A 24,936-nucleotide genomic window follows, 5' to 3' on the forward strand; every position below is an offset into this window, starting at 1 on the left:
GCCCATTGGCTGGGTGTGTCTCGGTCATGCAATATACTCTGTTTCTATTGGTGTAACCGCACGCCAATCACTCAACGAGCCAAACTAACTATGTTCTTAAACTGCTGGGAAAAAAACTTCGCCGTTTATCTTCCAGCTGAAGTTGTTGTAGTAGTAGTAGTTGTGTTTTTATTTCACCAAATGCAATGACAATAAGCAACACAATTAAAGTACAAAGGTTACTCTATATGTTTTCTGTGGAAAGAAATATGTCTGTGTGCAATATTAGGCTGATTAGTAGCCTACTTTATTGAGATTATTAAATGAATATTTAATTTCAACTGGAGTATTGTATTACTTTGTCCATCATTTGTAGGTGTAACATTTAGTTAGTTTAGGAGCACTTTTAAATGTTATTGTTTTCAGGGGAACAAGTGAATGTCTAATGGATGATATGTGTTCAGCAGCTGGAGTCATCTGACCTGGAGTCAGCTGCATTATGCTAAAGTTTGTTGAACCCAAAAACTTACAAATGGAAACAAATAGGCTACTACGACACACACCAATATACAAAAAAAAGGGGGGGAAATGCAATCATTTTCCTCTTCTATTCATCACCTACCTCACTTTCTGTTGTTTTCTCATCAAATTCACTCTTGTTTTCATCCTCATTTCCCTGATGTAGTACACCTGGTCACTACAAGTTATTTTAGGACTTTATTCATGTTTAGTTTATTTCGGTCTTGACATGTCACCTTGTACATTAGAAATTAGATCACATGGGGCATTACAGCAGTGCCAGTGCTGGTAAGAGGTTCATGTTACACTTTAGTTCTTTCTTTGTCCATGTTAACCAAAGAAAACGTACTTTCCTTGTTTCTTGTCTTAATCATTCACCATCATTCACCTGTTTAAGTTCAGTTCAGAGGGGTCAGTGTGTGTTTTTTCCCTTTGTGTTGAAATGCAGTAGGTATTTGAAATCTGAGAATAAACCTTTGTCAGATAAGTGATGTTTAGTGGCCTTTTTCCTTTTCATGCATTAACTTTTTCTGAACCTCCCTCTTAATAATTGTTCATAATCCTGCAATGTTAGTGGTAGAAATGTAGCTACATGCTTGAAACTAATTGTGCAAAAGCCAAAGCCAAGAGGGCAGATGAAGCAACACATTATTTTGTTGCAGCCCAGGCAGTTTGGTCTCTGACATGATGATGAAAAAATCCCATGAGTCAGATGAGAACCCAAATGAAGCAGGAAACCAAATCTGCAAGTCAGCAGCCTACCAGTTATGGATTGTAGTAACATTGGTAAGACTGAGCATTAACTTGATTTTTACCAAACTGTGAGCATTAATGTTTGAGAACAGTTTATTAATCCTACATTTACTACTCCTATTAAACAGGTACCAAATAAAAAAGTTAATATGTAGGCCTAGCCTATGCGGGTATAATATCGACATGATTTAATTTACTTAAATTCTGCCGAAAAAAGACTGTTCTATACTACTACCCAATACCTCGACAGCAGACTGGCTCTGACTGAATTTTAGAAGTTCTCTGACAGCACCTCGATAAACTTCACATGTTTAACAGAAGGTGGCGCCAGTGAACTGTGTTATCTGGGAATACACTGAACATGTTTTATCCATTTTATCCTTTATTCTCAGCTGGTCAGTAAACCGGCCCCTTTTTTCTGCTCCAGTTTATCTCGAGGCCACGTAGTCTCCTCCCTAAACGTGAGTAGTACTCTCATTTGTAATCTCGTATTATATCGCGAGACATGCGGCACACCCGGTTCCCCGAGCCAAATATCTTTCTCCTCTTAACGGTCGGCGCGAGTTAACGGCACCGACACACCGGGACAAGCGACTTTATCCATGACGGTTTTTTAAAACAGGGACCGTGTTTGTGGACGTGTTCGGTCAACGAGCTCCGTGAGAAGTCCTCGTCCCGACGCTGTGAAGGTATTTCTCTCCAGGAGGCGACAGACAGACCACCACGTCTCGTTTCGCCGGCACCGACATCATTTACTACCCGGTTAGTGCATCACGTGGACTTACTACACAGAGGAACCGGCTTCACATAAAGACAGCTACGTGTGTTGAGAGGTGGAGGACAGTTTGTGAGCTAACCGGCGGCTAACACACAGCTGCGCCTTTTGCTTTCGGTGCCGCCGGCTGACATGGAGGGACATGTGACGTTGTCACCGGGGCTGGAGGTGTAGCGGCAGCCCGCTGCCCCGTCTGTCTGAGCGGACACCGACGCTGCTCAGGCCGTTCATGAAGGATGCACCAGCAGGGCTCATTCATGCCTCCCCTGCTCGGTGATGTGTTCTGCCAGTGCCGGTCCGGGGTCGACCCGGGCGGCGGCGGAGGAGGCGGACTCGCCGAGGACGGTTCATCAGCTTCCCCATCTCAACCGGTCCCCCGACAGCCCGGGGCCGGCGACTCTGACCCCGACTCCGACCCCGGCCGGTCGGACCATCCATGTGACATCTGTGGAGGGCCGGAGCAGGAGCACAGACTCAAAGTGCTGTTCCAGGTCCTGGACGTGAACGGCGATGGAGGAATCTGTGTCAACGACCTGACCATCGGGCTGAAGAAGTTGGGGGTCCATCGCACTGAACATGAACTCATGGTAGGTGAACAAACCGGCATGGTGATGGGTTTTGCTTTTGTGCCATTTTTCTGCTGTTCCCCCTGTGTCTGAGTTACTCTCCTGTTTGTATGTACAGTCAAACAACACTTCACATCCTCGCAGGAAGGGGCGACTCAGAGAATGTGGTATCTGTCATTACAGGTGACAAGCTCACGTGTGTGAGAATCATGAATGAAAAGGAAATGTGAATATTTGGTTTGCAAGTCGAAATGTTCTTCTTGCACTACTAAAATTTAAGTTAGGAGCCACTGTGCTCCTAGATGATAGTCTGGAGCTCTGCTTTCTTGGATTCAAAGTTATATTTCAAAAAGACAAGATGAAAACAGGGAGCAGATAACTGCTGTGGGTTGTTTAGTGTATAAAGTATAACGTAACAGGGAAATGTAGAAACAGTAGACTGGACATATGTGCAGCTGACACTGTTTAGGAGGGAAACTTTCAGATCAAGCTGAAGAAGTTGGCAATCATTTTCTTGTTTGGAGGCCAACTGATGAGATCTAAGATCGATATAAGAACTTTATTATTACACCACACGCACACTGAGTAATATATTACTAGCTTTTTATTAGGAGTGCCACCACACCTACAGCTACTAGTTCCTGCTCTGCTCTCAATCATTAATGTCATAAATCCACCAGATTTTTGGACACTGTTGGAAGTAAATTGGGAAAACTCAGCAACGATACTGTCTAGACTTTGACTCGGTTGGCATTAAGACCCAAAACATTTCCTGTACCATTACACCACCAGCTTTCAGTTTCCTCAAAGATGCAAATACTTTGAAGTGTAATGCGAGTCCCAGTCTGGTTGGTAGATCTGTGGTATGTCTGATCACAAATAATGTGGCATCAATCACATAACATTTACTAAAGAGACTACCGGGACATTATGAACCAGGCTGCTTCTCCCAAAACATGTGGCTCTGTCTGCTCATTGAAAGTCTAAATAGGCCTACATTATTTTTTTTAAATGTTTTCTTTTCTCATTAGTTATGTTCTGCTGTGTTGCCATTAAAGTGAAAAAGGTAGAGTGTACATCTAAAATTCACCAAGACATTACTGCCTGATAGTTTTAGAGTGCAGCCTTTACACCTGATATTTAAACAATTGAAAAAGCTGCAGTAACAATATACTGTTTCTCCTGCAGCTGTGAATATTAAAACATAGATGTAGTGTGTTAAACGCACTGGCTCTTTTATTTGAGTCTGGAGACGGTCTGTGGTCAGGACAAGCAATGTTTGACCAGTTAAGGATAAAAATAGACAGCAGTTAGAGCCATACTGGAGTGAAGTGAAATCTCCTCTTGCGTGTGATGTGAGAGCAGCGTTCTGGCTGGAGTCTGTCGAGCAGAAAATGGACTTGACTCCGTTTCCACCGATCTGAGATCAGCTACAACACTGCAGCATTATACACCCGCTCACACAAGTGGCAACTGAGCTTGTGCATTAGGAAAGTACTTCTAGTATTCTATTCTTCTACATTTAGGGACTGTATAGGAGCCAATAGGGGAGAAACCTGCACTGTGGTTGTGTAGTTAGTTGTGCAGCTCTACTTGCCCATCACCACTCACCCTCCGCTCTATAAAATCAAACAGAACACATCTCTCAACATCTGAAAATTAGGAATTACAGTAGAAATAGGCTAGCCATTGTTGTCATGTAATTAGTGGACAAATGTGGACACACAGGCTTTGATTGAAATATTAAATGATATATTTTCAAGGGGACACCCGCTGACAGGCAGTGGGTACAGTATGATGAATAAAAACTCCCTGCAGTCCTTCATTCACACAGGAAATGTCATAAATTTGCTGAACCATTCCTTCCCCGAAGGTCATAGTGAGCGACTTCTGTGAAGATCCAGTTCCTGTTACAACAGTTTACTGTAAATACGTCTCAGACACTGAGAGTCTAGGACCTTCTCCACTATATCAAGTTAGTATTGTTTTGTATGCTATTAAAAAATGGTCCCTAAGTTTAAAACAGTCACACAGAAGAAAATCCATGCACAGTGACTGCAAAGAGTTGTATTGTTTCAGTCTGGAGTCATTTAAGCAGGAGGACTTTGTAGTCCCCTCACGTCATCAACTAAAACACTGGGTCCTTCAAATAAAAAAGGACCCGTGGAATCGTCTCCAGGTCTATTTAAAGACTTCAGCCTTATTTGAAACCCTGCTGGCTATGCTGTTAAAAAAAAAAAAGAAGAACATCAGTTTCCCACATTAGAGTTAATTCTGAAGTTATTAGGCAATCTAAAGTGTGCCACTGAAAGAGTGATCAGCCTTTTGACTGGATCAACAGATATTCAGGCCACAGCCTCAAAATGCTGCACCATAAGATCAGCGTCTTAATCACACTTTAAATGTGACTGACACAACATGAGATCATGATGTGTAACAGTTTCAGGTGACAGATACAGACATGTTGGGTAAAGGTTTTAACAGTAGAGTAGTCGAGCGGCGCATTTCCTCTTCCTACAGTGTGTCACACAGTGTGAATGAGATAAGGAGCCTCTCTCCAGCTCTGAACCCTCCTCACTGATAATCTGCTGCTGACTCACTGAACCAGCATGCGTCCACATGCTCTCCACTGTTCTCAGTAACAGCTGCTCACCGAAGATCACTGGGGACTGACACAGCAGCGGTGCATCTGGAGAAAAGCCATTACTGTAGACACAACAACTGTTAACAGTTTAAGACACATAAGGTCACCTAGAAAAATACAGGTTTACAGTATTTAAATGGACATTTTGAGTCAGTTCACCAACATTGATACATCCAGGTAACAACAGGAAACTTGGTGTAATTTTAGTCAACTCATTAAAGCAGATATCAGTGGAATGTTTTTGTTAATATAAGTCCTAAATAGTCATATTGTCCGTCAGCAATCACTTACATGAAGTATTTCAGCCTAAACACGAGTCTCTCCGTCACTCTGCTCTGCTGTAACCCGAGGAGAAAATTTTCCTTGTGGGATACAAGTGTTATCCAATGAGGAGAGAGAACGGCATGAAGGGCTGTGTGTGCAGCCAAGGGATGCGCGTGAATGTGGTGACGTAGCACGAGGACCAATTGATGCCTGACAAGGGCGGGGGCTGCTAACTCATGGTGCGTTCAAGGAAACTCGTATTTTGTGTTTTTCCTTCCTGTGAAGTCATACCAGTTCGATCTGGTACGAGTTCACGGGTCGGAAGTTACGAGTGGCCGTTATAGGGAACTTTCACAGACAACAGGACGGTAAAAACACGAGCTACGGGTTACCTGGAACGCTACCAAGTCGTAGTTGTGACTTGAAGCTGTAACTTACGGTTTCAAAAGCCTGCCTTGAACACAGCATTAGCCGAAACGGCCGTGCCGATGATATCTGCTTTAAGCCAGGGAAAATAATTTAAGTTTAAAAATATCATAAAACAGACAGGGTATAGATATTAGTGGTAATAATTTATGGTAGTCTGGAGAAAACGTGAGTTTAGCATCAAAACTAATATCTTCACTCACTAACATCTGTCTCCACTCTCCAGAGGTGGAAACACACACCAGTGTTAAAAGTTCAGTATGTAATAATTGGCAGAACCTGAATATACCGACCATGATTATATTAGTGTATAATTGCTTAATAAAATTAGTTTGGTTTCCGTAGCCTTACAATTCTTCTTTCATATATACATATAGCAAGGGTCTTGCTTTAGAGAGTGTCGCCATCTTGCACCACCATGTTTGTACAGCAGCCCGAACAGAAAATCCAGCCAGCCAGTTTTGCAAGTTTTGCGTGCATAAATAAACCAAAGAAGGAGGAGGAAACAGCAGACAAATCGTAAAATAGTTTAGATCTTCACCTCATCGCTCCATGCTCCTGAAATACTCCCAGTCGTGGTAAACAAGTTTTTCTGACCTCGGAGGCCACCGTCACCAGAGGGATGAGTGCGAGCGAGTGAGTGAACGCTGCAAACTAGAATCTGAACGCTAGATATCATGGTTTTACCCCCATTTTTACACACGGGACCTCTAACTCTTAACATCCCTTCAGAGAAGTCAGCTAACAGGCTACACTATATAAACATAGCTGAGCTAGTTTTCATTTCCAGCAGCAGTGTGCTCAAGTTCAACAGGCTGCCTCTTCACTATTTAACTATTAACCAATTTAGCAGCTCAGAGGCAACCGACAGCTACTGTCAGCTTTAAGATGCAGTGTTTTCTTACTTGTTATTTAAGGCGTGATTGACATCTCAAAATAAGTCAACACAGCTCAATCTGTCCGTACTGTATTCAGATCTCTACTTGACAGATATGTTATGATGATGAACAGATTTTCAAGCTCTTATATGTAAAGCAGCAGATAATGAGTCTTACTCAGCTGCTTCTTTCCCTCAAGGTGATAAAGTCAGAGATGTGGCATCTGCCTCCACTGAGGATGGAGCAGGCTGAATTCATTTTCCTTCATGTTTTCCATTGTTTGCACTGCGCTTTATCGCTGCACAGTCACAGAGGAATAGCTGAGCAGAAACCGACAACCTGTCGTCTCTTGGACTGAGAAACCAGCTCTGTTACAAAACATTTTTTTTTGTTGTTTTTTTTGCTTCACACCTCTCTTCTGTGTATTTTATTTGGTTGGTTGGTTTACTTTATTAATCCCTGTGAAGGGAAATTAATCGTCACCCTGTACGTACAAACATCCAACACACAATACTACAACATGACAAGCATTGACAACTCAGGCAATATTTTGTTCTATTTGAATAGTGTTTGATTTAAAACTACAGAGTGGAGTTGAGGAAATTACTGAACCTTTTCTGAATAAAACACATACTGTAATTTGTATCCTCAGTAGTGGCGTTGAGGTGGAGCAACTAGACAAACTGGTTTTGGTCTTTTCAATGGATTTGTTGATTGGGAAATATACAGAATTAAAACCGCCCTGTGTTTTAGATCAGTCATTTTAGTTTGATATGAATGACCTCTGGGAGTAGGGGGGCTTGTAATTAGGAGAGCTCCTGATTGTGTCAGTAATAATGACCGACCCTGGGATCAATGTCCTGTGCAAGCAGAGCAGTCTGTCAAACCAGCTGCTGGCAGTAGTGAAGGTTTTATGAGGAGGTAAACCTACTTTGCTGCATCACTGTAGTTTTCCTGGCTGGAGGAAGGCAGTACGTGTGGAGAATAAAGATGCGGCGCAGGGACGGGGTTGCCTGCTGGATGCTCTGAATGACTCAGATGGAGTGCATGAGGACAGTGAAGGAGGGAGGGAGGGGGGGAGGGAGGGAGGGAGAGGGGGAGGACGCATCAGCAGATTTTCTCCTGTGAGGGAGGAGTGACGGAGGGAAACCCTGCGCTTCACCCTCACCCCTCCTCCTTCCACTCTGACTGACAATTGAAGGAATAAATTAACTTCCACGCAGCTATCCCGTCCTCCATTGGCCGACGGGCTCGTTGCGTGGCTCCACAGTCGGACCCCGCAGCACGGGCCGCGCTGATTGGCCGGGGCTCGGCTGCAGTGAGGATGCAGGTTTCTGGAGGTTCTCTTTGCTGCATTTCTCTGGCTGCTGATACTGAGGCTGGTTTCGTAGCAGACTTTGCTCATCTGCTCCTCCTGTCATCAGTCCACACATGAAGTGAAGTTCCAGATTGATAAGAGGGAAACTCATCAGTCCTCAGAAGTTACATGGACAGAGTAAGAAGCTTTTTTCTTTTCTCTTCACCCTGCTGTGTTGGATTCCTGAGGTGCTGAGCGTGGATCTGTCATCTGAGTGATCTGGAAGAAAAAGCTCAGCAGGAAGGCGAGGCTCTGTGATGCTGAGCTGCAGCAGTGAGGTGGAAGAAAGTGGAGGAGTCCTCTCTGCGGCCTCGCGTCCTCGACTGACCTTTCCATCCGTCCGCGGGCAGCGCGCCTCACCTCTTCGCCCTCAGCCAACATACACAGTTTAAAGAGTCGCCGCTGTGTTTGACTCAGAGGCCAGTCGCCCCAGACACAGCGAGCCACGGTTTAAGGATGCTGGAGAAAATGTTGCGTTTTCTGAGCCAGAGGCTTTTTGGCAGCACACAGTGTGAGCCGACTGAATCCCAGCTGCCAGGAGACGAGGAAAGTGCAGCCACTGAAGCGCAGCCTGCTCTCCAGGGAACCACTGCACACTCCTCCGACAGCAAAGACACCAGCAGCAGCAGCAGCAGGAGCGCTGCTGCTCCAGAGAAGACCACAGTACTGATCATGGTGGCACCACCTACCGATCTTCAACAGGTAGGGTGAAGGTGTAGCCGCGTTCTCTGACAGTGATGACCTTGGAAACAGCAGGTTGAACCCAAAATAAACTCAACTTCATCCATGGTCGCTTTATTCACTTTTTCCTAAGCAGGAATCAGGATAATAACTAGAGATCTACTGCCCCACTTTCTAATGAACTCTGTGTATGAATCAGCCTTTTGTCTATGACACAGTACCAGCAGTTACCAACAGGTAGAACAACCTGTTCTGGTTTTTGAACCCTGCACTGTAATTGTGCCCAAGTCATTGAACAGATCAGTCACTGAAATCCAGTTTCCAAAGTTCTCTGGAAAAGTCTGAGTATTTTGGACACTTTGAGTAAACGTAGCAGAAGAAATATGTTTTAAAACTTACAAACATCTTGGAACAGAACCTGAGGTTCACTGTTTGTGTCGTGCATATCACCAGATTGACTTTGAGTGACCGTGGACCACTTGGCAGACACAGGTGACTGTTCAATGCTGTGCTCATTAAACAAACATAACCACATGTTCAAAGTATGAACCGTGACAAGTTTCATACAAGGCCAGAATTTTAAAATGCATCATCCAACATCTGCTGGATAATTTTGTTCTCATAAATTTTGTACAGGTTTATGGACCTTGGATGATGAACGTGATACTTCAGTGAGCGCTGTCGTCAGGTCCATCCTTTGGTTCGGAGTATTCAGGGAAATTTGATATATTGCTCTGGGAACTTGGCTCCGACATTCATTTTCTCTCAGGATGAACTCATATGATATTCTACTGTATCGCCACTGTCACTTTATTAGTGTTCAGCTCTTAGCTTTACAACCAGATACCTGCAGAGCTCTCAGCTTCACATCATAGTTAAGGAGGAACTATGTAAGATTTTTAGCTTGGCTATGCCACATTTTTACCTTAATTAAACAGCTTCAGAGTAATTGTGATGAGTAATATTAATAATAAGTAAGATCAGAGCCTCCGACCTGGTAGCCTCGTAAACCAGCCTCTCGCGGAAATGCATTTCATTTCATTTCTCGGGAGAGTCTGGCCTCATCCCCCCTGCAAGCGTTTGGGGTGGGCGGCAGCAGGGCGGGAGTAGTAGCAAAGACGGTTTAATATCTTTGGTAGTAGCGTTGACAGACAACCTCATTCAGCCAATCAGCAAGTTGGTGTAGTGACGGGGCTTTGCACCAGTCGGTCCCTGATTGGCCAACGTGTCAATCACAGCGGGCGACGCTGATTGGCTCGGCCTTCTGAGGGTTTCAGTCCAAACGCTTAGAATGGGGATGAGGCCAGACTCTCCCTTGGAATGAAATGAAATGCAGGCTTGTTTATGAGGCTACCGACCTGGTGTCCCAGCTCTCAATTCTGCAGCACCATGACACAAACGTGCCCCGTAACCCGTAATCACTTGTGTATGACGGATAAGACTACAGAAATATACACATCGTAACATCGTATATGATAAATAATATTATCTACCACTCCATGGATTGCTCTCTCACCGACTTGAAAACAAATGCACATGGACGAGAGGAGGGTTAGCAACACAGGAAAAGCGACCGGACTTGCATAGTTCCCCTTTAACTCTAATTAGCACTTGTTAGCATGCTGCTAGCCATATTACCACTGTCACGGTGAGCATATTAGCGTCATTAGCTCAGTACAGCTTCATAGACCTGCTCCTGTAACAATAAGTCACCAACCATTATTTACCAAGTGACGGCTCACTGAGCAGGAACACTATGACTCTCCCTCAGTAGGGACGTGAGACAGAAAAAAATTAACCTGTTTTCTTTATTTGCCACCGGACGGGACTGCAGACTCAGAATCAGCCTTTGAAAGGTCAAGGTAACTGCAACGTTTAGTGTCATGGCCACACTGGCAGGGTTCCCACATGTCCTGGAAAACCTGGAAAATGGTTGATGACCGGTAATTTTCCAGTCATGGAAAACACATGGAAAATAAGAAAAAATTAAAATGTCCTGGAAAAGCTTGACTTGCCCTGGAAAATTATTTATCACATGGTGACATCAGCTACCCGAGCCCCACTGTATTTGACTTTTTCAGACCCTACCAAGGATTTCTTTTCCAAAGAAGTACCTAGCGAGAAGACAGGAGACTTTGAGTTAGTGTTACTAGTATTGGACCGGGAGTATGAGGGTGCACATCTTTTAAATCAAACTTCTGGGGGCAAGAGAGAAATAACCATAGAAACAAACTAATTAAATGTACAAAATAAGGTACAACTGTGGAAAGCAACGCTTCTTCAAAGTGTGAATGGGACGGGGGATGTATTAGTGTATGGCGTGTAACATGTCTGACTGTCAGACTGAAGCAGCTGAAAAAGTCCTGGAAAATGGATTTGTTGAATAACTTCACTCACTGCACTCACTGCATCACACCTGTGTGTGTGTCAGAGGGAAGGCTCAGCTGTGTCCGCTGTATCCAGTCAGAGGTGTAGTGAGCAGTACAGGACTGCTCCACCCAGTGGTCAGTGCTGGTCATTACAGTCTGAGTATCTAAAGGGACAAAATAAACTTTACACTAGGGGTGGGGGAAAAAATCGATTCATGTAAGAATCGAGATTCTCATTCTCTAAGATTCTGAATCGATTCATAATCTTCAAAAATCGATTTTTTTATTCAGTTTCCTCCGTCTCAATACGCGCCCTCACAGCGCCGTACACAGCGCTGCAGCACGCCATGGCGCTAAAAGACGCTCGTTAACCGCCTACAAATGTTAACTGGTCTGATTTAAATGCTCTATTGAATGTCTGTGACTAGGCTTGTGTACATCAGCAACCCGACCGTCTATTGAGGAGAGAGGACGATCGCTGTTTTTTTTTTGTTTTTTTTGCCGTTAAACACACGCGCGCTCCAGCTGAGCAGCCACATCCACTGAGCTCTGGATCAGCTGATCGGTGCTCAGGTGACGTTAGATCTTCACTTTTTTAAACTCATACAAAGTGCAGCCAAACATCAGGCTGAAGAGAGAGGACCAGCAGCAGCAGCTCCTCTGACAGCTCCTCTGTGGCGCTGCAGAGTCAGACAGGCTGCAGGTCAGCTGGCGTGAGAGCAGAATGCCGTCTTTTTTTTTTTTTTTTTTGCAGCGCCTTTGTTGCAGGTGATACATGTCCATGTGCAACTGATTTTGAATCGAATAGACACCCAAATATTCACATCCCTTCAGTCCAGGCTTTTGAAAAGAGAGTAGTAGTAGTAGTAGTAGTAGTAGTAGCCTATAAAATCAGCTTCATGTAGCAGTTAACTTTAAAATGGTTCGAATATTTTGCTGCTGAATAAATCTGAAACATGTGATGTGCATTTTTTGGGGGGGAAATATGGCTTCTGATATAATAGTCTGTAGACATCATCATCATTCAACTTTTTCACATGGTCTGGTGTTAATAAAGCAAACTAAAAATTGCAAAAATAAAATCAAGAATCGGTTGAATCGAAAATCGATTTTGAATCGAATCGTGACCCTAAAAATCGGAATCGAATCGAATCGTGAGCCACCCAAAGATTCACAGCCCTACTTTACACTGTAACTTTATATGGCTGTTTTTCTGTGAAATGGTTCAGTGTAAAAACACATCAGTCTGTGGTCTGGCCTCTCTGCTGTCAGTGCAGTGGTGCACATGGCTGCTTTTTTCTTCTCATGCTTGGACAGTTTTGCACCTCCCACCCCCCCCCCCCACCTTTGTGAGCAGAGCAGATCATTTGCCAAAGTATTGCTGATGTGGATTCAGTGCGAGGCAAACATGTAGACTTTCCTCCGTGCTGTGCGCACCCAGCTGTTCCTCCCTCAGGTAGTCATTTCCTGTGTTTTCATGTTCTCGCTTACTCCTGTAGAAACCCTTCCAGCTGGCTTGGCAGGCTGGAGAAAGAGCCTGGCTCTGAGATGACCAATAAGCTGATGGCTGTGGTCTGAGATACAGGCTGAGTCAACAGTGACAGATGGAGCGGTCTGAGCAGGCTGCTGTTTGTCACATCACACTTTGTGTAAAGCAATACAGTCAAACAGATAACAGATATGGTGAATGAATACAGGCAACCTACTGTATTCATATCCAATTAAAGCTTCTTGTTTATGAGCTGCTTCCTGTCTCTGCAGCACATGTTTGATTGATTCTACATAAATGTCCCTACTTACGTTTCCCCTGTCTTTTTTCTTTCTTCAAAGAAAATAGTGAAGGCTGGGGACAAAGACCTGGATGGACAGTTGGACTTTGAAGAGTTTGTTCATTATCTCAGAGACCACGAGAAGAAACTCCGCCTTGTCTTCAAGAGTCTGGACAAGAAGAATGATGGTAAGGAATCAAGACAAACAAAGACAGAGAGTAAACTTATATCAGTGATGTTTCCTCTCCAGTGATAAATAATGAAATCCTGTGGTGTAGGTCGGATCGACTCTCAAGAGATAATGCAGTCTCTACGGGACCTGGGGGTGAACATCTCCGAGGAGCAGGCTGAGAAGATTCTCAGGAGGTGAGAGTGAAGCTGTGATCCACAGCCTTTAATACAGTCCCTGGTTGTGAGTGTGAGTGTGTGTATGTGCGGCATCTCCTTCCTCCATTTTTTACATTGTGTAACATTCATAAACATGTGAAACTGAACAGAGGCATAAATACCCCTGTGTAGGATTTTCTGGCTCAGTGTGATCTTTGTCTTGGTCCTCTAACTTCCTGTCTGTCTGTGTGTCTGTCTTTTCTTCTCTGGCTTGTCTCAGAATAAGGAGGGGCCATAATTGGGCCCCTATCTTGTAGTAAGTAGTAGCTCCTACAGTCTGCTTGCCCAGCCAGTGCCGCACCACCATACTCACCACTGCATTGTCTACTTGTTGCCAGCTGCTTTCAGAGGAAACGTGCAACAAACATCCTATTGGCAGAACTAAGCACTGATGAGATGACTTGTTGACACAGTGTGCTCAAAAGCATTCTGTTACAGCACAAAACACCCAAGCTCATAAAAGAAAAACGATTGCATGAAAGCAGCTTGCTCCTCGTCTTGTCTAAAATTGTCACATTTGTAACGGTCTGTATCTGCTCTGTCATCTTCAATCAGCATGGACAAGAACGGTACGATGACCATCGATTGGAACGAGTGGAGGGATTATCACCTCCTGCATCCGGCAGGCAACATCCCAGAGATCATCCTCTACTGGAAACACTCCACGGTAAACTGTCTCCTCTCTGAAAGGTTGTCTAAACAGTTGTCACTAGATATCACACGACCTGACCTCACTCTGAACAAATAGGCAGAGCTACTAGTTCCATCACAAAGGGAGACTGTAGCGGAAACAGCCTTCTCCTTTAGAGCAAGTAAAGCACAGAACAGCTAAAACTGTGCAGATTTCTGCCTGAGGTGAAAAAATGGATCTTTAGTACTCGGTCTTGTCAGCTCAAATTCAATACACTGTATTGTTCCACTCATTCATTCCAAAATTGCGTGCCTGTTTATCCTGTTGTTTCTACCTGCATCTGCGGATCTTAATTAACTAAACTACACCATCAACATATCAGAGCAAAAGAACTGTTTAATCAGCAACGCCTACAGCCTCCTTTTGGTGAGATATTACCCAGAGCCCAGAAAACATTCAGTACATTTGAAAAAAACAAATTCGACTAGTCAGAGCGATGCATTACGGACTGATGAAGCCCCTTGGATAAGAGGCCAAAGATCTTCCTTGACAAATACAGTCAAGTTACCTTCGATTCAATTTGTTGCCCAGAGATAACGATGACCTAGATGAATGAGAATATCCACAGACATACTTCAATCAATCAATCAATTTGTTTATTTTGGGCATGTCCATTAAATCATCATCATCACACTTCATCAAGTAATACAATACACATGGCCGAAAGGGAAAGCGGGAGAAGCAAAAGCTTATCTAGTCCCGCCCCCATTACTTCAGCATGTATACGCTTTAACCGGAGTTAAACTGGACAATGTGTGCGCAACTGCACATGCTCCAGTAAATATGACACAGTGTAGCATAGAACCCGAGCCGAATCCGGCAAAGAAAATAGAAAAAAAAAAAAATGGTATCAGCACTGATTTAGTGCATTTCACACAGTGCGACCAGCGAGATGGAAAAGCCTGTGGACAGATTCGACCCGACCCAAGTCATTTGTATAGGCTATAGCCTATTTTCGGTCGGGAACTGGAGTTGAGAACTCTAAGACGCATATCACCACCTATGTTGAAGAGGCAGACCCCGTCGGTTATTTGATGTTCTCTGTTGCATGTAAACTGAGACGAGGACAGAAGTCCGACAAGGTGCTCAAATCAAGTTATGAGCATAGCTCGATTTAGCTTTGTATGTAACCGTCCTGAATGTCACGAAACACACAAGAGGAAGTTGGAATGAAAAGTTTCCCTGTGAGCAGGAGAGCCAACAAAACCAATATATTCACATTCACACCAATCATCAGCTCACATAGCTGCAACATGCTCCATAGCAGTACAGTTAGCCAGCTTGTGATGGCAACATTTACCAAACAAATTCACAATATAACATACAAGTTAGCTACTGTAATCTCATTAGGAGGAAAACCAGCTTGAGTCCACGTGGAGTCTCAGCAGCTCCGAGGCTTCTCCTCTCAGTGAAGACAGACCAGTATCAGCTGGGTGTCAGAAACTCAGCCTAGGTTCGATCCACTGGGACCGGCTGCACGCTCAGCTCAGACAGAGCCGGTAATGACTGGTGACAGTTCATTTGAGCAGATTCAAGCTTTTTCCCATCCACCTGCCTTTATAACTATGCAAACACAAACCAGTTTTCTGTTTGACTGGCAGTAAAGCTGCAGCAGTGAGGTCTGTGCCGACGACCTCAGCGTGACACGTCTCCTCACAGCCGCCTGAAGGCAGCAGGTTTCTTTTCCATCCGCAGTCTAAATCTAAATTTAGTGCACGCAGCACCAGACTGTTACAAACTCACCACAGAGTCTTCTGTGTTTATTAGCACATTAAATGACAGGCAACACTGCAAACGGTTCACACAGGCTCATGAAATATTCTAGAGCAAAGTAAACCAATAACTTCCCCAGTGACTCCATTCGGAATATCAAGAGACTCAGGGCAAAAGTTCGAAAAAAAAAGATAATAATAAAAGTAATATCCGGAGCTTTTATGCATTTACAGTTAGAATCCAGTCAACAGGTGCTGTGTTACACCCCTCAACATGTCCACAGGGATTCAGAGGTGAATTCATCTTGCCATTCCCTCGATTGGTTCATCATGATGAGGAGACTTGTTTTTAAAGCTGTGAACATGTTGTGGATGAGGACGTTTGACCGCACGCTCACCCAGAAACCTACGTCTCTCCTCGACAGATCCTGGACGTCGGAGAGAGTCTGATGGTGCCTGACGAGTTCACGGCAGAGGAGAAGCAAACAGGAATGTGGTGGCGACACCTGGTGGCCGGAGGAGGAGCGGGGGCGGCGTCTCGAACCTGCACCGCTCCGCTGGACAGGCTCAAAGTTCTCATGCAGGTAACGGAGCACACAGCCTGAAACACTGAAAGCATCGATCCCTGTGTGAAGACGAGCTGACCGTTTGTGTCTCACGCAGGTTCACGCCTCCAAGAGCAACAGCATGCATATCGCCGGGGGCTTTTCCCATATGATCCGAGAAGGCGGTGTGAGGTCACTGTGGCGAGGCAACGGCATCAATGTCATCAAAATTGCCCCTGAGTCTGCTATTAAATTCATGGCCTACGAGCAGGTATGAACACACGCACCTCTGTTTCAGATAAGTTGTTCACATCTGTCTGTTGTTTTTGTTGTTGTTTTGTTGTTTTTGTTGTTAAAGGGATAGTTCAACATTTTGGCAAATTGGCCCATTGCCATAATCCCTATAGTTTTAGGAGTAGGTTTGTTACCTTTAATTGTCGGTGCAAGCTATTTTTAGAACGGCGGAGCAGAGCCGCGAGCTGCTCAGAGCTACGCTACGGAGGCTAATGGGATTTCTTGGTTTCCCTCATCAAACTCATCAAATACACAATCCAACAACTCCAAAACGCTCTGGTGGACAAGTTGTGACCTGCACATTCACCACACTATGAGATAATAACGGAACGTTACGAGACAGAGTTGTTTTAGGTAAATTCATGCAAAACCGCTGATGCGCGTTCCCGTCGGGGGCAGTTTTTCGGCAAGCAGTCAAGGCATTTGCCTCAAAAACAACTCTGTCTCGTAACGTCCCGTTATTGTCTCATAGCGTGGTGAATGTGCGGGTCACAACTTGTCCACCAGAGCATTTTGTGTATTTGATGTATTTGATCAGGGAAACCAAGAAATTCCATTAGCCTCCGTAGCGTAGCTCTGAGCAGCTTGCGGCTCTGCTCTGCCGTTCTAAAAATAATTTGCACCGATAATTAAAGGTAACGAACCTACTCCTAAAACTATAGGGATTATGGCAATGGGCCAATTTGCCAAAATGTTGAACTATCCCTTTAAAATCATCATTTCCCATGTGTCAGATCAAACGACTCATCGGAAGTAACCAGGAGACACTGGGCATCTCAGAGAGGCTGGTGGCCGGTTCTCTGGCCGGAGCCATCGCTCAGAGCAGCATCTACCCCATGGAGGTGAGCGCCCCGTGGCCAGTGAACCTAAACCTGGATCAAACATATTTTGAGAGGTCATAATAATGATTGTGTCTTACCTGCAAATGCTGTGTAGAAACTCATAACTCATTGTGTTTGTATGCAGAAATGCGCTGTCTCATGACTGACTGCCCATTTTAACTTTTAGCCTTGAACCCATGATGTGAAACTGTACTGTGACCTCTTATCTGGAGGGAAACAGACCTTCACGCAGACTCACAGGCCGTCAGTTATGCACAAAGTGTGAGCAAGTCATTTACGTAAACGAGGTTCAACCACTTATTTTCATATGAACGATAATGCACGGCATACGTATGATAATCCATGTTGAAGTATGAAAGATTTTCGAACTCTTAGACTGAAGCGGAGGCTCCTTCTCTCTGGGAGAAGGTCTGACATCACTTCCTGTCTCATCAGGTCCTGAAGACACGGTTAGCCCTGAGGAAGACGGGCCAGTTCTCAGGCATCGTGGACTGTGCCAAACATATGTTCCAGAGGGAGGGTGTGGCTGCTTTTTACAAGGGCTACGTCCCCAACATGCTGGGCATCATCCCCTACGCTGGCATCGACCTGGCTGTCTACGAGGTGTGTTTGGCTATGGGACTTCAATCTTTATATCTTTGTTGTTCTGTAGCTGATTGTGACTCCTATTCTCTCCTCTGTCAGACATTAAAAAACTATTGGCTGCAGCGCTTTGCCACAGACAGCGCTGACCCAGGAGTGTTTGTTCTCCTGGCCTGCGGCACCACCTCCTGCACATGCGGTCAGCTGTCCAGCTACCCACTGGCCCTCGTCAGGACTCGGATGCAGGCACAAGGTCAGTTGACGCAGCACTTTGCAGCTCTGTTCAGATTATTTCTGGGTGTCAGGAACACAGTCAGCTGATCTCCTGTGTGTTCGTGGTGGTGATTGTGTGCGTGGTGATTTGATTCAGATGCCCCAGTCATCTCCATTTTCATCACACCCTACTGTCTTAACTAGCTCAACAGGACACAGTGACATGCAAAAGTTCAGGCCCCCCTGGTCAAAATTTCTGTTAATGTGATCAGTTAAACATGAAATGATCTCCAAGTTACACATGACACATTTCCCACATGACACAATTTTTTTTTTAAATTATTTTCATCTTTTAAATTTTACAAAATGACAGAAAAGGAAAAGGGTCCACAGCAAAGGTTTGGCCACCCTGCATAGTTAGTAGCTAGTAGCCCCCACTCCCCTTTGCAAACTATTAGTGTGTAAATAGTAAATATCTTGTCTGATACCTTGGTCAAAGTTATCTGAGAGATCAAGCCTCCTGGGTTTCCCATTCTTTTGCAGACTGCTGCTTTGTTTCCCTTTTACACTCTGAAACTGTAGAAAACAAAAACAATACACTGATATGGCTTAAAATATTGCAAAAAAAAAAAGTGCTTACCTTTCTGTTTAACTTTATACCTTCTGGAGATCATTTCATCTTCCACTTGCTGAACTGTTCACATTAACAGAAATTTTAAACAGGGCTGCCCAAACCTTTGCACGTCACTGAATATTCAAGAGTTCAAGAGTTGAGTTTTAAAACATTCACCCGTTTCTGACCTGTCATGTCAGACAGCGAGCACTCACCGCAGCTGTCTGCTCTGCTGTACTGTCAGCAGCAGCAGGATGTCACTCCGTTGCCATGGTTACTAGTTACATCTGATCACACCGACAACCTGCACTTTATTTCACCCCAGACAGACAGACCCAAGCACATTGACAACAGATCTCACTGTGGCTAAAAACAACACAGTTATTTGCATATAAAGCAAGAAGTGAGATCTGATCACAAGTGGTTAATAATACACATTTAAAACTGGTGTTTGACTGATTTGACTGTGTGTGTGATTGTCTTGGACCTGTTCACTGTTAATTCCACATCGCTGTGTGTTTGATGAGCATGTCCTCTCCCTCCACCCCCCCTCAGCCACCCAGGTCGGAGGCCCCCAGATGAGCATGTCCGGCCTGTTCAGACACATCGTCAGGACCGAGGGGCCCAAGGGACTCTACCGAGGCCTGGCCCCCAACTTCATGAAGGTCATTCCATCAGTCAGCATCAGCTACGTGGTGTACGAGCACCTCAAGATCACCCTGGGGGTCCAGTCCAAGTGAGTAGGGAGGCAGACAGCAGGAATCCAGAGGCCACGGGCTGCTTTGCTTTTCTTCTGGATCTAAGAAACAAGCAGCTGAAATACTACACATTTAAAAAGTCGAATCACGCTCCAGGGTTTAAAGGACAAAGGTGAGATGATGTAAATGAACTGGTGAGGAACATGAAGACTTGGTGGAAGGAGGAAATCTTGACTGAAGTAATTTTCATAGTTTGCTGTTGTTTTTTTCAATCATTCCTTTAGCAATTCAGAGGTTCAGCGACAATGGGTAACCATGGGTTACCAGAGTTACTGGTGGATTTTTTTTGTTTGTTTGTTTTTTATTTTACAGAAAAAAATAATTTCATTCATTTTTGCATCACTAGTAGCTCCCACATTCACCTAACACAATACTAATAGTAGTTATGAGTAGTTAGTTGGAGGCTACCATTATAACCTGAGAGTGTCTGCTCTGTGCAGCAGGAGAGCTGCTTCAGAGTGGTGGAGTCTGATCATGTGACAAGATGATGGCAAAGGATCTGGTGTCAGAAGCTGCTGCTTGGGAATCTTTAGGATCCAAACTCTCTGTCAGAAGGGAACCTGGACTTGAATGAGCCAGTCAAACTGTCTGAAGGAAGGAGCAGCTGGTAACACTTGTTACAGATGCTGAGCGTCATCTGTAACACTGGTGTTGTCACCAGTTTATTACCCAGTGAGGAAATTTGCACAGCCTATCAGCACCTTTTAACTTTGTTTAGGAAAACACAAGTTTACATTGACTTCATTGTGGGTGTTCACTGGTTCACTGGCGAACCAGTAACACCTACCAGTTGGTGCACCGACGCTGTCAGTGCCGTGGCAGGTCCCAGTCTTGAAGGGCTTAAGGTGGATGTAGCGTATGCAGCTCAGTGAATTCCCTGTGTGTGTTTAATGTGCTCTGTCACGTTGGTGTTGATCTGTCCCTCAGCGCTGCTCTGTGTCAGAAGTTTTATTGAATCAGGAAGTTAGCAAAACAATATTCTAGTGCAGGGTCGTCACAGTCGTGCATGAAGAAACTTGAGCTTTCAGAGCCTGGGCCTCATGTGGTCTGATGGACGAGGCCGTGCAAGGAAAACAGACTCACAACTAAACTGACTCAAATACCTGATTGCCTCAACGTGGTGAAACTTTAGTGAAGATGTTTTTTTTATTATTTCATTTGATCTGTTGTTTTCAGACATCATTGGTACCCATGTAGAGTACTTTATTTGTCAGAATGTCTTCTGAATTTTTTTTTTTTGTGTCCAAGACACTTGTTTTTCATAACAAAAAACATTACAAAATATAACACCAGACAAACATCAGACAAAATGTCACATCAGACAATAACAAAATCTCTCCCACACTCCGTTATCTAAACACATGAATGCTTCCAAAGGGATGAATCTTTAGCCGAGTCGCCCTCTTCTCCACCGTCACCTCTACACTAACCGTACCCCGTCTGAGGTAAAGATCCAGATGTGTCACCGTTGTCGTCCTGTTGTTTGCTCCGTCCTTGTCCATCGTGAACGTTGCAGCTCAGGATGAAGGAACTGATCCGGGTTCAGTCTTGCTTCTCCAAATAACTTACTGACTTTAAATACAAAACTGAAGATGAAGCTGAGTCTGAGGTGACATGCTGTCGGATGTTGTGCACTTTCATTGTTCCTGATGTACATATGTAGCTCCCTGTCCCTGTTGGCCAAGTGTTGCAAGAGGCAGAACCACTCAGCCAGTAGCTGAACAGCGCCCTCTGTGGCCACAAGAGACTGTTTCAGAATGATGAAATGTTGAATTTCTGTCGAGTCTTCAGTCACATCAGCAGCATAAAAGAGCAGGTGGCTGAACTTGTTGTTGTGATAAACTGCTGAATCATTATAAGGCTCATTAATACAGAGCTTCTAATGTCAGTGAACTGACCAGTTATACAGCATGGCAACCTGAAGCTTTCGTGTGGCTAAAGCAGGAAAAGAAACCTCTGAGTGTGTGTGTTTTGAATTAGAAGGTGTGTATGTGTGTAGTCTGAGCCAGCAGGTTGGTTTGAGTTTGAGTCTGTTGTTTAACATTTACCTGGGACTGAATTGAGTGAGAGCAACAACTGACTGAAGGGTTGAGGCTGGTGGTTGTCATAGTAAGAGGATTAGAACCGGAGAAGGAAAACATTACACTCCTAACCAAACACAAGATAATGGATGAGTGAGTCTTTTCATAATTACACATCAGTGTGTTCACCTGTGAAGAAAGACGAATGCTCCATTTTTACTGGAGATGCAGCTGGAGATGCAGCTGCAGCAGAAGATGTAAGCACCAAATGTCTGGTTTTAAAAATGAAACTTGAAAAGTGAAATTTCACTCCTGAAGCCCAGTTGATCCGAAACTGGTGAAAAAGCTTGAATGTTTTTTTTGTTTTGTTTTGGTATTTTTTGCATTTAATAATGTTAGTGTGAAACAGTCGTGCGGAGGACAATGATAGTGAGAGATGCCACATCTTGAAAAAAGGACATTTTCTTAGTTTAGGAACATGAAAATAATATTAAAACAATAATATGTCATTAACAAAGTTAATAATTTTGTAAACTCTCACAAAATAATTATTTTTTGTGTGTTTTATGTTTTGTTTCGTTTTGTTTTTGCGTTTTTTTTTCTTAATAAGACACCACAGAGTTGCTCTCTTAACCATCTTAATGATCTTGTTGCTATGGTAGCATCTTTTCAGTGCTGACACTATAACAGTGTGACAGTTCAGAGGGTGACGTCTCTACACTGTCCAGAAGCTTCACCATTCACCTCCATTCCTCCGTAACTCCTGTACAATGTATCAGATGTATTAATGTTGTTTCTCTGTAGATCAACATGAGGCTCTGACAGTGGACACATCCTCATGTTGTCTACAGGAGAAACTGTCCCACAAGGGTTTTACATTTAGTTTTCTGTCCGTTTGTTGAAGCTGGATGTTGAGGGATTATTTCACCACCACGTTGTCTTGTATGATGCAAATCAACGCTCCATTTAGTCACATGGTAAAGACGGCCAATCAGAGGAATCGCTCTCAGCCTGACTGATGCCTGTGTCACAGATTCCCATCAGTGCCTTGTGTGCCAAACCTCTCCGATGTAAATGCACCTGAACACTATAAGAGCTGGAGTCTGTGGGACACTAAATGCACTTTAAGGTACTCTGCTTTAATTCTTGATTTTGTTTTATTTATTACTGTATTTATTTATTTATTCTTTCACAAAGAATTAAGGACTGAATTTGTGATCTAGCGATTGTACTGAATCATTACATCACAGTTTGATTTTTACAGTAACCGAGGGTCTTGGTAGAAAACCGAGGCTTGCCTTTGAGTGATAGAAGTAGACACGGAGGCCAAATGTGTTCAATATTAAACACTGTATGTTGTTTTCACTCGACACAACAAAGTGCTAAAGTTTGGTGAATTTCTTTGCCACCAGTTGCCGTCGGCTTCTCTCAGATTGAATTCCTCCAGTGTTGACCGTTTGCTACATGGAGTTCATCTTGTTTCTCTAGTAACTTAAAAATAGAAAAGATCACGGGAATCCTTAATCCAGTTCAGCAAAAGAAAATAAGTACATGATACGTAGAAATGTGGCTTCAAACTGGATACAAGTCTATCACACATGCACATGTCAGGATATTTGGGGAATTGTTTTAGGGCATTTTAAGACAAAAATGAGTAATGACATACAGTATATAATTCAGGGGCTTCATGTGGCTTCCTCCCACAGAGCCCTTCCCTCTTTACAAAACCTGTCCAGTTAGCTCCTGATAGCACAGACACAGAAACTAACATCTACTTGTATTTCTCTAGGGTGTAATGGCAGCTAATGCTACCTGGCTAGCTGGCTAAGAAGTTCCATCAGCTTGTGAGCTTAAATAATTCCTCTGCATTAGAGTAAATGTTAGCAGCTTCAGAGTTGTCTGTCTATAGCATCAGAACATGTCTGAGCTAACTCTGAACTAGCTGCACAGTTATCACTCTAACACTGAGCTCCCAGCCAGATAGTCATCTATGTCGGTAGTAGCATGTGCAGCTTGTTGAGCCAAACAAATAAAAGGAGATGTTAGTCTATAAGCCTGTGTACCGTGATTATCTGATGTTGTTGTTCAGGCTAACTGGAGCTGATCTGATAGCAGCTGAAAGAGCTGCTAGCTAAAGAGCGAGGGGATGTGACTGGATGAAGAAGAACATTTGCAAATATAATGTTCTAATATGTAATACAAAAAACGGCATGACAAAACTTAAAGAATTAAAATCATTAAATAGCATTTCATAATGATAACTTAAGTTTTAATAATTTCTTTAAATTATTACTCCATGCAGGTCCAGATCATTTAAAAAGAAGTTGTTTTTTTTTTCTCAGTAAGGTCTAATGCATGCTGACTGATATTGGCTTTGGCACAGGTTTACTAATTATTGCTTTACATAATTTATTCATGACCTTATATAAATTAGAATTGCTGATTAATTTTAAGATCTAACGTTTTGGGTCTCTGTAAAAGATTCCTCTGATTTCACATCAGCCTCTGTTTGATGTGATGATAAAACAGGAAGCATTTCAGCTGCTCAGGCGTAAGCACAGCTCTGACTCTGAAGAAGAATGACCACAAACCTGAGCAGTAACAGACACATTGTGAACAATGCACATCGCGATCTCTTCATACCGAGTCAAGCATATGTTGTGGAAAGCGTGCTCATCTCCTGCTCTACTCACCAACAGTCTGTGCATGTCTCTGGTAGGACTTGAGTCAGAAAACCATGCTGCTTCTGTCAGCTGCCTTACTCCAGCATCTCATCTCACACTGTGTCTTAGCAGCAGAGGAGAGGAGACGACGGGCTTTACATGCGCTCACACCAGTGTTGATCACAGGCCCATCTCTCTCTCTTTCTCGCTTCCCGGCACCAGTGTTAATCCGACCCCTTGCTCTGATATCATATATGCATAAATCAGTGACACAGAATGATGTCACCTGTGGCTGCGTGTAAATATTTTCCATATTTTGTACAGTCCAAAAGTAACTAATGTCTTAAAAGTAGCCCTTACTGTATGTTGCACTGACCAACTGGCAGTTAGGTAAATCTTTACCAGACGATACACACTGATGTATATTGGTAAGTGATGGCATAGTTTTCAAAAATGTATTCAGTATATATTTCTATTTTATTTTATTATGCTAGCTGTAAGTGACAGAGATGCAAGAATGAGTATGTGAGTACTTTTACAGTAGCTGTGTGTAGATGCATCCTTTGAAAGAATGTTATGGTGAAAAAAATATATGCTTGTATGAGATCAGCTGTTAAATAAACTAGTTGAAGTTG

The 24,936-nt window shown here is 43.7% G+C and overlaps 1 protein-coding gene across 3 annotated transcripts; it reads left to right on the forward strand.

The window, feature by feature from the left end:
- The first annotated feature begins 1,789 nt into the window (after positions 1-1,789).
- slc25a25b (solute carrier family 25 member 25b) lies at positions 1,790-24,936 on the forward strand. Of its 3 annotated transcripts, XM_085794080.1 has the most exons (11): positions 1,790-2,613; positions 13,042-13,168; positions 13,259-13,346; positions 13,588-13,623; positions 13,923-14,034; positions 16,196-16,354; positions 16,434-16,586; positions 17,344-17,451; positions 17,887-18,054; positions 18,136-18,286; positions 19,415-24,936. In XM_085794080.1, exons 1-11 carry the CDS (start codon positions 2,263-2,265, stop codon positions 19,597-19,599), a joined length of 1,638 nt encoding a protein of 545 aa, XP_085650206.1. In that variant the 5' UTR covers positions 1,790-2,262; the 3' UTR covers positions 19,600-24,936. The 3 variants fall into 3 exon arrangements, with proteins under 3 accessions (XP_085650206.1, XP_085650203.1, XP_085650205.1); XM_085794077.1 differs by lacking the exon at positions 13,588-13,623 and having other exon boundaries at positions 1,792-2,613; XM_085794079.1 differs by lacking the exons at positions 1,790-2,613; positions 13,588-13,623 and adding an exon at positions 8,190-8,863.

The sequence above is a fragment of the Trachurus japonicus genome, chromosome 12 (assembly GCF_045865225.1).
Source record: "Trachurus japonicus isolate A0001 chromosome 12, Traja_1.0".
In the NCBI taxonomy this organism is placed as follows: Eukaryota; Metazoa; Chordata; class Actinopteri; order Carangiformes; family Carangidae; genus Trachurus; species Trachurus japonicus.

Bases quoted from the DNA above. Each gene is read 5' to 3' on its own strand.
- slc25a25b (XM_085794080.1), top strand. From the start codon at position 2,263: ATGCACCAGCAGGGCTCATTCATGCCTCCCCTGCTCGGTGATGTGTTC. The intron at 2,614-13,041 runs GTAGGTGAACAA...CTTTCTTCAAAG, and splicing joins GCACTGAACATGAACTCATG to AAAATAGTGAAGGCTGGGGA. The intron at 13,347-13,587 runs GTGAGAGTGAAG...GGCTTGTCTCAG, and splicing joins GCTGAGAAGATTCTCAGGAG to AATAAGGAGGGGCCATAATT.